The sequence below is a fragment of the Takifugu rubripes genome, chromosome 13 (assembly GCF_901000725.2).
Source record: "Takifugu rubripes chromosome 13, fTakRub1.2, whole genome shotgun sequence".
NCBI classification, from domain to species: domain Eukaryota; kingdom Metazoa; phylum Chordata; class Actinopteri; order Tetraodontiformes; family Tetraodontidae; genus Takifugu; species Takifugu rubripes.
In genome coordinates this window covers 11,914,050-11,926,233 of record NC_042297.1, presented here as the reverse complement: position 1 = coordinate 11,926,233, position 12,184 = coordinate 11,914,050, and the positions used below count along the sequence as shown (strand labels likewise).

General features: G+C 44.0%; 1 protein-coding gene across 1 annotated transcript; it reads right to left on the bottom strand.

Moving 5' to 3' along the window:
- Positions 1–10,026: 10,026 nt before the first annotated feature.
- fgc6ast1 (astacin like metallo-protease) lies at positions 10,027–11,894 on the bottom strand. Its single transcript, NM_001078626.1, is given in 9 exon segments — positions 10,027–10,291; positions 10,381–10,505; positions 10,584–10,665; positions 10,753–10,931; positions 11,073–11,193; positions 11,300–11,431; positions 11,554–11,610; positions 11,694–11,724; positions 11,829–11,894. Coding segments are annotated over 9 exon segments (786 nt in total). The 5' UTR covers positions 11,883–11,894; the 3' UTR covers positions 10,027–10,286.
- Between the last annotated feature and the right edge of the window lie 290 nt (positions 11,895–12,184).

Sequence of the window (12,184 nt, the reverse complement as noted above, 5' to 3'; positions counted from 1 at the left end):
GGCTCAGCAACCAACCCAGAGACAATGAAGAACAACAAAGTTTTCCTTTGCTGTGGACAACAAATGCTAATGATGATAAAGATGAACCTGATGTGATGCTAAGAAAGGAAGAATATTAAGTAACCAGCTACCAATTCACCTCCGTGAGGTTTTAATCTGGAGCAGATCTGTGGAGTCCAGCAGATATGAAGGTCATAGCTGAAGGTCACCGTTGAGGGATCCAAACAGGGTCCTGACTTTGTTTATTGGCACCAGAGCTGAGAACTTGTTCGGTGTTTCCCTTAGCTCAATTTTTTTCTAGCTTCTGTAATCCTGTTAGCACACATCTGTGTATATCTATGTGATTGTGTGTGTGTGTGTGTGTGTGTGTGTGTGTGTGTGTGTGTGTGTGTGTGTGTGTGTGTGTGTGTGCACGCGGGAGAGCGAGACACACACACAGAGAAATTTCATGTTATCATCATTTCTCAGGTATTTTTGCAAGCTGAGACATATTTTGCCGAAAAGACACACACACACACACACAGATATTTCTATTCTTGTGAGTACTTTAATCGATACAATGCATTCCCCAGCTCCTTACCCTAGCCCTCACCATTCCAACTAACCCCCTAATCCTGACCCTAACCTAAACCAAATTCTAACCCTCAAACAAAACTTTGAAGTTCTGATGACCAGCAAAAATGTCCTCCCTTTTCTCTCCTTCCCCCCTCTCCTCTCCTCTCCTCTCCTCTCCTCTCCTCTCCTCTCCTCTCCTCTCCTCTCCTCTCCTCCATCTTTCTTAACTCAGACCATTTTAACCTCCATCTTGGACTCTCCCGTTTCCCTGGAGCCCCCTCCCAGCCTGATTAATGCTGTGTTCCCCTGAATGATCAGTCTGTGGTGGCGCAGACAGCATCTTTATCAACAGATGCTCTCACATCTGCAGAGTTGAGGCACGGTGGGAGATAACGAGGAGGGGTTGATGTGATTGATTTGTGGTTTTCAGCTTTGCAGCAGTTCTGATACACAAACATCTGCAACAACCTGTTGATGGCTGTGGACTAGAAAAAGAGAGAAGCTCAGCTGCAACATGTGTTTGGGTTATGGTTAGGCGACCTGGGACAGAATCCACCATCCACTGAGATATGACTCTGTGCCCTCCTGCTGCTGTCACTCACACCCATGGGCCGTTTATGTGTTTGGAGAAAGCACACAGAGTTAAAGCGATTTGAAAAGCAATTTATTTGAGGGAGGACCAGACTTTGGACAACCAGGCCAGCACCCCAGAGGCATTCATTCTGGCCATTTCACGAGGACAATAAATAATTATCCCCAAATTAAGCAACTGTAATTAAAAGTCACCAGCTGTTATGTTTAAACCATCAATATTCCCGATTAAGTTGTAAGTCCTACATGCATAAAACAGCTGTTAAGGAAGATTTTGACTGTAACACCCAGGTCAAAAAGCACTTTTGTCCTTTACTTTTATCCCCCACAAATTGTCCTCTAAATCTTTTTCTAGTCATTACAAATATTGACAGGCGTGAAGAGAGCAGGAGATTTTATCCCTCGCGAGATGCCGTGTGCATCACACTTTGCAGAGGTTCCCAAGGACAAGGTCACAGCTGCACACAAATTTACACGTCCGCTCTAATCCAACACCTCCACTCATCTATTCTCCTTGCTGTTTTTTTGCACCACACTTTGTCACATTTGTTGTAATTTGGTGGTAATTACCGTGGAATCACCCAATTATTAGCTACAGTAATAATTGGGTGATTACATGGTAATTACCGTCTAGTTCCTCTAGACAGAAAAGCTGTGACAGGGCAGCAGTTTAAGGATATTACTTGCTGCATGACTGCTGCCATTGCAGTGTAATATTTTTCCTTAGCTTAAAAGATTTACATTTTTGTTCAGCTTAAAAGTATGTGGCCAGTGTAATGTGGTCATATCGAAGGTAGGGGCTCAAGACATGTAGTTTATGTTTTAAGAGAGTTATGTTTCTGGTTAATGTCTCCAGAAACGTCAGCTGAAGGTATATGGATACACAACTGTCTCGAGGATGTATGAAATGTGATGGGTTGTATATTGCATGGTGTCATCAGTGTCAGGGGGTGATAGTTACAGAGACACTTTATTTTTTTTAAACAAAGAGAAGCATTCCTGACACCAGTAGATATGACAAATGGGGAAAAGACACAAAGAAGACTCAAAGGAGGAAGACACCAATAGAAAATGTTTACAATGGAGTCATATCAAAGTAATCATGGCAGCAGAATTCCACAATGAAACAAAGTTAGCAAAACTCTTCATCGGAACAGGCTGAGAATCCCACGAAGAACCATAGCTGAAAAACTCTTCGTCGGACAGGCTGGACGGCACAAACAGACGTCTGAATGAGCAGGCATGGAGGGTTGAACAACGAATTGGCAAAGATGGAATTGGGAGCGGTCCTTATAAAACAGGCAGGTGTAGATTGTTAACTGGAGATGAGTTCCAGGTGTGTAGATCACATAATGGGAGTGAACCAGGAAGCAGCACCGCCCAGCATGGAAACAGACAAGGGAACAGAAGGGGAGGGGCAGAGAGAAAGCGCCTAACATAATCCACCAATAGAAACAACATATTTAAAATTATATAGGCAAAAGAGGTGTAAAGGGTGGTCCCCAATGCCTGGATTTCAAGGATTAAAAGACAAACACAGGCATAAGATCTTTAGTTCATCCTCGGAACTCCCTTGAGATTGCTAATGTCTCTTCTCTGTTGTACCATCACTGCTTTTGAGAATAAACATTTTGGACTTCTAAGCCCCTGTGCTCATTTGGACTGCATTTTGGAGTGCATTGTTCTGATCATGAAGACGAGGAAATCTCCACATCATCGTTCTTTCCAGTTTCATCTTTAGGGTAAACCTTTAGAGCCAAAAACCAACAGTTTATTTTAAAGAAGTTAGCTGCTATGATGCCATTGCTAGCAGTGATGCAGTTAGAATTCTCCACATTTGCACACATTGAAAACTCCTCTGACTGAGATCTTATTTCGATTAGAATTATGCAAAAACCTGCTATCAAACTATAAATAATTCTAAATTCTGAATCAAACCAACCAAACATTGAGCTAATATAAAGGTATAAATAACTACATTTTTCAGGTGCATCACTTAATAACAGCTCTTTCTTCTGTTTTTTTGACAACTTGTTTTAATCTCTTTTGTCAGTACTTTTATTGATGTCAATTTTTTCAGGGCATATATGCTGAAAATAAACTGTCTGATTTAACCACCACACAAAAGGATTGTCAATGCATTTCCTCAGAGCTTGTTTTTATGGGAATAAATCCAAATGGCATGATCCATTAATTATATTTGTGTAATAGAGGGACGATCCATCCATCAACTTGCATCCAAACACCTTAGAAGCGGAATCTGCCGCATGAGCAGATGTTTAATTTTCTTCTTCGACTCCAGCTTGAAATTTCAAAGTGCCGTCATTGCAGGCGTTAGGAAGGGCAGTTTATGGCGCTTCAGATATTGCAGGAGCCTCTGTGACACATTGCAGCCCTGTTTGCCTGCATTCTGCTTCATCGCCCTGATCAGAAGTGACAGGAGAGTTTAAAGTTGCGGCTCTGCAGTTCCCCCGACCACCAACTATTGAACTAGCTCAGGCATCCAGACTGGGCTCAGTCATAAAAGGCTCCAAAGGCTCCAAAGGCTCCAGCATCGGGTCCTTGTTAAGGCTCAATCGATCGCAAATCGGCCACTGCAGCACACTGCAATAAATATCAAAACTGTTTTTCTAAAGTCCAAAAAAAAACCCTCTCAAAAAGTTTTAATGTCATGTTTCAGGAGTTCCAATATTTCATCTTTTATCTCCAAGGACACACACCACAGTGTTCACACACATGGCGAAGCAACTTGACACATGGTGTTGAATTCTAATTGACCAGTTGTGTTGGCGAGCTCAGACATCAAACAGCTGGTGCCATCAGTGTGTGTTCTTAATAAACAAATGCAGTCAGAACCCAGCAGCCAGTCATTAGACACAGATGCACATGCAAATTGGACACGGACGCAGTCTCATCGGTGCAGTGAAGCAGGTGTGCGAGTCCCACAGAATCCATTAGAGATGGACACAGCCTAATTTGCTCCTAGCAAACCTTCCTGTAGTTTCTGCATTTAAAATACTTGCATTTATAAGTCGTATGTTGTAAAATTGGTTGGTTTTGTTTGGATTCCAGGACGTCAGTCACATTCTTCCTGCTACTGCGACGTTTTCCGTACTCGTGCATTTCTATGTATATGCAGATTCACTCTGAGCATCGATGGACATGATTTGAGTCCAGTGGTACGGAGACAACAGCACGTCTGTTATGTTGTTGCCATGGGAACGTTTCATCTGCCTGCTCAATTGTCAGGCCCGGGACTCTCACTCGGTCAGCAATTGACAACTTTATTGAACAAAGTCAATCGGCTCCACAACAAAATGGAAAAAAAAGCTGGCCGTGGTGCATGATGGGAAGAAACAGTTAGGCACTGGACAGGAGGAGACGTGCATGAGGGTGAAGTTGATCAGGTGTAAACCATTAGGAATCAGGGAGGTAACACGCGAGGTAATGGGAAAAGGAGAGAGAGATTACAAAATAAAGCAGGAAGTCAGGAGACAAAACTTCACGGCTGTGTGACGTCACTGATACATCAGGGACGAGCAGCACAAAACCACAGAGCGACTCGGGCTTGTTGAATCAGTTGCTGTCACACTGCAGCACCTGCACATCTGCAGGATCACAGAGCGAACTGGAGGACGTGCAGGGCGACTTCCTCCGTCGCTGCAGCCTTAGGCTGCCTTTTAAAGCAGGAATTATCATGCCGACCACACAACCTCACCCCAGCGCGGAGCCTCGTGAACATCTGCTCTTCTGAACTCGTTTTCTTTGATTTATCATCCCATTTCTCAGTGCTCAGATGGAAAAAGTGAAACCCTTCACATCGAGACAGATTCTGCTAAAGTGTTCCATGTCTGCACACTGATTCCCAGTAAAGGACAGCAGAACCCATCAGAGACAACCAGCCCGTTAAAGGTTGTCCCTGTGAGTGACCGTTTGGGCTGAGAGATTCTGACTCCAGTGCTCGTGCTCTTATTCTGTGACCTGCTTACACCAGACATGAGACTGGAATGTTCCAGGAGTCAAGGAGGGCACATCTCACACAGCATAATCTCAATCCTGGAGGCACACCTCGGAGCCCCTCGGAGTCCAATTACAGAGTTCGTTGATCAAGCCCCTGATCCAGACAGCAGCCATCATCTGCCCTCCCTCTGACATATACCAGGCTACACACACACACACACACACACACGCACGCACACACACACACACACAGGTTGTCACTGTGCCTTTCCCATTTCTCTTTAATTCACCACATCGGCCTATATTACACTTCATCAAGTATAAGGTAGTCCATATGAAGTCCAATGAAGTGCATATGTATAATGAACCACACAAAAGCTCATAACAGGATATATACTGTACAATGCAATTAATTTTCTAAAGATAACTCACAGTAACTTTGATACTGACGAAGAATATTACTGACAAAGAGGAAACTATCCCAACTGATCAGTATGAGGGAGAAGCCAATAGTGACTTCTCTGATATTTCAATACTGTATTAATAACACAGACAATACACGGTTTGCACTTACACTATATGCAAACATTTGCTCTCCTTGAAGCCAGCATTAGCAGCATTAGCATGCTAAACCACTACACTCTCAGTGTCGTATAGTGGCTGAAATCGGACTTATTTCAGAGACATCTCAGGAGGACGTGGAAAGGGAGAGGGGGGTTTCCCTCTCAGAAGGTACCTGTCTGCGTGTTCGTGTCAAAAAGATGCAACACAGAGTCCCAAAAGATTGTTCTTGTCCTCAAAATCATCCAGTGTTTATTAAAGTCAAAAATCGAACAGGATTGCAGTAGCAAAATCAATCAGAAGAGGTAATAAAGGTAAAATAGCAAAGATCTACCAGATCAGAACCTAGTGATGGGTCAAAGGCAAAAGTCACTCAACTGGAACCGCAGCACCTCCTCCATTCTCTGAGGTACCTGAGCACTCATTGAACCAACTGTACCTCTCCGGATGATGCCTTATGCCCCCGTTCGCTCCAGTCAGTTTTTGTACCCAGCTATGGAATGTATCGTCTGACAAATTTTACAATCACGTTCAACTTAGGAACATCGGATTTTTTCTCGGTAAATTCTCTGCCTGAGTCCAGGCCCCTCAAAGATGAGAGTCGACTATGGTTGAGGTCATGCTGACCTGTTCAGAAGTTGGGTTTAGGAGATAGGATGGACTGCTACCGGCAACCTAACAGATATCTGCTTGTCCTGCACAATATTTACGCAGCATTCCTATATCCTACTCACGCTGTTAAAACTTCAGCATGGCGAACGGCACTTTCAGCATGATTAAGTAGTGAGAGCGTTCTGAGACTGCTGCACTTGAAAACACACCCACGTATGCTTACATAGAACACAGATATAGTGATGACATTTGATTATATTGGGTGAATATATGATGGATCATAAGCTAAAATCATGGCAGTACACAAAGGGGGCCCGGGCTGTGGGCCGATGAAGACTAAGCTTTAGCAACATCACGGTTTTAACCTCGGCCTTGCATATTTTTCTTTCTACACACCTGACATGCCTACGATGTCCTTTAAAGGCACGTATCAAAGGCTCCCAGGCTGTAACAACACCCACCGGGATGAGATTATTGCTCAGTGCCGGGGACCCTCTTCCACTCTCACCTTTCCACCTCACTTTGATATTTCTTTTTCACCAGCTGCCACCACCCTTCACACCCCGCCATCCCATCCCCACCTCTTAACGTTAACTTTTCCTCTCTACAGCAATGTTTGTTCCTGAGAATCTCGAAACAAACAGATTCTAGAACACCTCTCCCACCATTTATCCAGCTGTGTAATATTCATTACATGGCACATACATAAACTGCTACATCGTTGTAGCAATGGCCACAATCACTCATGCGTGGGTTCATCTCCGCCTGCCACGACTATGGCATCTGGTGAAACAGGATTTAGAGGCAAACCTCTGTTCATTTGAGAGGGTCTGCATTCATATCCACCTGTGCTTGGAGGGTGGCGGGGGGGTGGACGGATCATTTATACATCACAGCAGGTTGGATGTGTCACGTCACTATGTTAAATATAAAACGTGATGCTGATTTCAGAAAACACACCTCTCCTATGTGTCATCTTAGAGGGCTGCTACCTCGTTTGGATCATTTTAAAAGGGAAGAAAGTGCAGAAATACGTTAAGAAAATAGGTCACTGAATGCTAACCTCAACATGTAGAAGTGCTTTGATGATCATCTTTCCCAGAAATCCGATTAACCTACTTGAGACTACCTACTTATAAAGCATTAGTAACTAAACGAAGCAGCTGGAAATACCCTTTGCTGTGTCTCTGAATTAAGTATTTATCATTTATTTATCAGCCTCATGCCGTAGATTTCTGCTGAGGACAGAGTGATTATCCATCTGGTAAAGCACGGCTGTGATGCTGATATGTGGGGTATGAGGCAGAATCACGCCAGGTTCCAGTCTGCCATTTAACATTTCTTTTCCAGTCCCTGGAGAAGCCAAAGCCATTCTCACCCCGGATGAGTGATGCAGAGACATGCAAAGGGGCGATGCAAGACGTGCCGCGAGGTAAGAAGCTACGATTTCATGGAACGCGAAGGCAGAAGAAGAGATGCTCGATTTCAAACTGCAGTCACGGCATTTTGGTGGTTCGAAATTAGGAAGTAATAAATGCTTAGTGGCAAAAGTTAAACAAGGAATTCCTTCATCTTCTCCAGTGCATCATGACACAGGCTGCACTGCTGCCCGACCTAGAATAGAAGCTCTGAAAATCCAGATTCAAAACCAGACCTTCAGTCCTGATCTCTTTACTGGACTCACCAGCTGATTCTCCAAGTAAAAATTTTACATTTAAAGGTTACAACCTTTCTAACCTCCCCGGTAAACAGAAAGGTTGAATAACAGCGTGTTTCTGCATGTGTGTGTGTGTGTGTGTGTGAGAGTGAGTGAGTGTGTGTGTGTGTGTGTGTGTGTGTGTGTGTGTGTGTGTGTGTGTGTGTGTGTGTGTGTGTGTGATACTCAAGAGGAAGAAAAAAAACATGTGCTGTTGGTTATGTGTGGAGGAGTAAAGATGAACGACTGGTATCTTAGCAACAGCATATTAAGGGAGGAGAGGAGAGAATATGATAGTGAAGGTGGATGGTATACTAAAACGCGCGCGCACACACACACACAGTTCTGTAAAAAGCGTACATTCACACTCTTGGCTTCCTCAAAGGTCACTTCTCAGCAGAGCAGACATGTTCTTTTGCTTTCCGACACTTTTCCATCTCCTGGAACCTGCAGACTAATGAAGGAGGTTCATTAAACCGAGACTAGGTGGGAATCTTTCATCGAGATTCCACAACTATAAACAGAATCGTGTCACGACTCTGCAGTCCGAGCGCGCCTCTTCCACAGAAACAGTACCACCAGTACAGAGGATGAAGGATATGGAGAGAGATCCAACACCTGAGATGAAAGCGTTCTTTAGTTGCAACACAAATCATAACCGACCTTCTCCCAGTAATCTAGTAAAGACACTCGGACAGTGAAGGCGTAGAAAACCACAATAAAGCTGATTTCTGACTCTGTTGAAGGTTAATGAGATGGATTTGTGACTGATTCTTCCTTCTCTGGAGAACTTCTTGTTGTTAAGCCCTTCTATTGTGGTACTCCCTTTTACTTTTGGGGGCGGGGCTGCAGTGCAGAACATTTTCAGCTTTATGATTTATTCAATTTGAGACCAATAATTCTTCAAGTTGCTGAAGGTGGGAAGGAATAATACTAATTGCAGACATTTCTGGTCCTTTGAATTGTCTTCCCTCTGTCGCTCACACACTTGTTTTAGGAAGTAAACATACACACATACAGACACATTGATTCCATGTGCTGGTGTGTGAAAGCCTGCGGCACATTAGATAAGAGGAGACATCTCTGAAAATAAACGTCTCTGTGAAGCACCACCTTCCTGCTGGGGCCTAATTTTAGTTTTTGCTGGGAGCTGATCCGGGAGACGAGTCGAGTCCCAGCGCTCACGTATGATGACGCGGGTCTGTCACACAAACAGGGAGGGAAATGATCTTTCTGTGACAAGCATCCCTTCTCTACACGTCAGCAGTGATCTGAGTGATTGGTTTCTGGAAACTGCCTTCACTCCTCCCAAATACGCTATATCACACAGTCTTTTAGAAAGCTGCTATTTGGCACCTGCCCACCAGGGGGCCCAGACATTTGTAGCCAGTCAGGGCATCAGCTCCCATCAGTCCTCCAATTAGGATAAAGCTGTATTACATGCATTTGTACAACAAGTCCTCCCATTTTTTTAGGTTTCTCCATGGTGATATTGTCTGTCTGATTTCCTGCCTGGTTTGTAGACAGGTTAACTGTAGCATCAGTCATCAAACACAATTCTAAAATATTGCCACATCTGACATAACAGTTATTGCCTGTTTGAGTGGGTTAATTGGATTTGTTCAGTCGTCCTCTCGTGTCTGACTCACTGACTCAGATTAAAATATGACTTTAATTGTTTTTTAAAAATCTTATTGGGATTAAGTTCACCTGATGACTAATTAAATACTTTGCTTCAGTAATTCCTAATTCCCCTTTCAGCAAAGAGGAAAATCAGGTTAGGCGACGTTGTCGTATCAGCTTTGCAGTATAAGATGTGCGTGATTTTTGTTTAGAAACTGACTTTTGTGGTTAATAAAGACCTATTTTTTTTGCAGTGTTGTTGCTTTATTGGAAAAAGTTAAAGAATGCCCAAATCCTTTGTGTATAGGTTACAAACTCAGTCATGTTCGTAGGTCCTGTTTCTGTATTTTACCCTTATCGAAGTGGATTCATTTTTTTCTTTTTTAAATGTGTGTTCACTCAGACATTAGAGCGTCACTCTGGTTGCTGCTCAAAGTGTTTTATTTCAGGATCATAACAAGCATCAGTTTGCCTAATTATTCTTTTTTTAAAAATTCTATTCTGCTGATCAGATTATGGTGAAAGACACAACAGAAAACAGCAAACATCCTCAGCAGTAGAAAAACACCCACAGAAATGCTCCCAGAAAAGCAACAGATAATCCTCTTAAAAGTTTTGATGCTAGGCAGACGAAATTCGTTTGTGCACTCGTGAGAGTGGAGGGTTCCTCTGCGTCCTTCCTGCATCCTCACTCTGTTTCCAACAGGACAGAAGTGGACATTAACGCCGAGGCAGTTGTAGATAAGGACACTGCTGAGGTTGAGGGCAGAACGGACACTCACCACATTCGTACAGCCGGTTCACACGGTCGATGTCGTTCTGGCTCATCTCTCTGGCCTGGCCGAAGATCAGGTCAGGATTGCTCTTAGAGACAATAGTTTTCTGGCCGTTTTTGGAGAAGGCAGTGCTTCATGAGGAGAAAAAGAGCATCAAGAATAGGATCCCCACACACACACTTGAACTACGTGTGTATTCACACACTCACTTGGAATACTGCATGACAGAGTTGAAGTCATACGGCGTATTCAAGTTGTTTGTCTGCTCGATCCTGAAGTTATTTTCCAAGCCTGTAAAGAGAGAGAAGAATGTCATAACGGGTTAAATGACCGGAGGGAAAACAATGAAAACACGAGCGTGTGTGTGGCCGCACAAACCTGGGAGGATGTTTTCAGTCAGGATTCGTACGTACGAGTCCCGGTCAGAGCGCACTTGTTCGTGATGGAAGCCGAGAGCGTGGAGAACCTCATGCTGCACCACATCAAGGTACAAACAGCCATTGGCCTGCAGGGACACATCCTGTTCGTTCCCTTGACGACCAACGTAGGACCAGCAGCTGACACAAACAAACACACAATCCATTCATCAACTTCCCTGTTGAAACTCAAGGTCTTATTTTCATGAATATTTCTATAAATTTAAGTAAGCACAGGTTCATTATTGTTTTTCTTGTGTGTGTCCGTGTGTGAGATCCTACCCGGATCCAGAGAAGAAGTTGAGGTAGTCGCGGTGATGGTACTGCCTCCAAATGAAACGGATGCAGGTGGATTGGTGGAAGGTCAACAGTGCCGTAATGATGAGGTTTTGCTGTTCTCTGGCTGCGGTCGCACAAAAGCCACAAATGTTACATAAAAACACATTTATATCCAAAGAAGAAGGAAAATGTTCCTCGAAGATTAACCCGCCCAATCTGCTGCAACCTACAGTAGGATGAGGAGATTCTGACTGGCACGTAGACGTAACGATGGGATTTGGGCCACTTGCAGCCTGCAGCGGCGCAGGGAGCCGCGTTCCTGCGCCATGACCTCCTGATGTCCCCGTGTTCCAGCGCCGTAGCTGCAGAACAACAAACACCGTTGATGGATCCTGACCGACTCTCCTCATTCCAACCACTTCAAATTAAAGGAAGATCTGACATTTCTTAAAACAGATAACACATTGCCACAAATCTGCCTTACTGGAGTTTTTGTTGACGTTCTCAATGACCATGGAGGTGTATGGGTCCTCTGGCTTATCTGCAGGCAGAGTCAGGTCATAACAGTCAGAACCAATTCCACTGAAAGCGTTCCCACCATCCAATTCAAGGTTTTTAACTCACCTGCAATTACATTCACACTGCGGGAGTCACCCTGAAGAGAAACGAAAACATGAGTTTTCAAATGTTTCGGTGGGTTTTAACAGATTTAAAGCACACTTTCAAACCAAGGCCACATGGAACGTTGGTGACACTCACTGTCGGAAGGGTCCCCAGGGAAAGGACCAAGAGGAAGCAGAAGAACGGGGTCATGATGGTGGCGTCCGAGCTGAAAACACAAAGTGTCGGTTTGGTCCAGATCTGCTGAAGTGCTGAGATGCAGCAGGTTGCTCTGCTCGCTCTTTATAAGCAGGTCATTGTGGGAGGGGCCACATTTTTGAAACGCTTCACTCGCATGCAAACCTCAGACAGAGTTTCTGGCATCCAAATGATGTAATCACAGGGTGACACATCAGATTTTAATCAGCTCATCAATCACTTCATATAAAAACACTTTATTTCTACATGTGGGTTCGTCCCCCTGAAGATGTTGCAAAGTTGCAAAGAACTTCCCA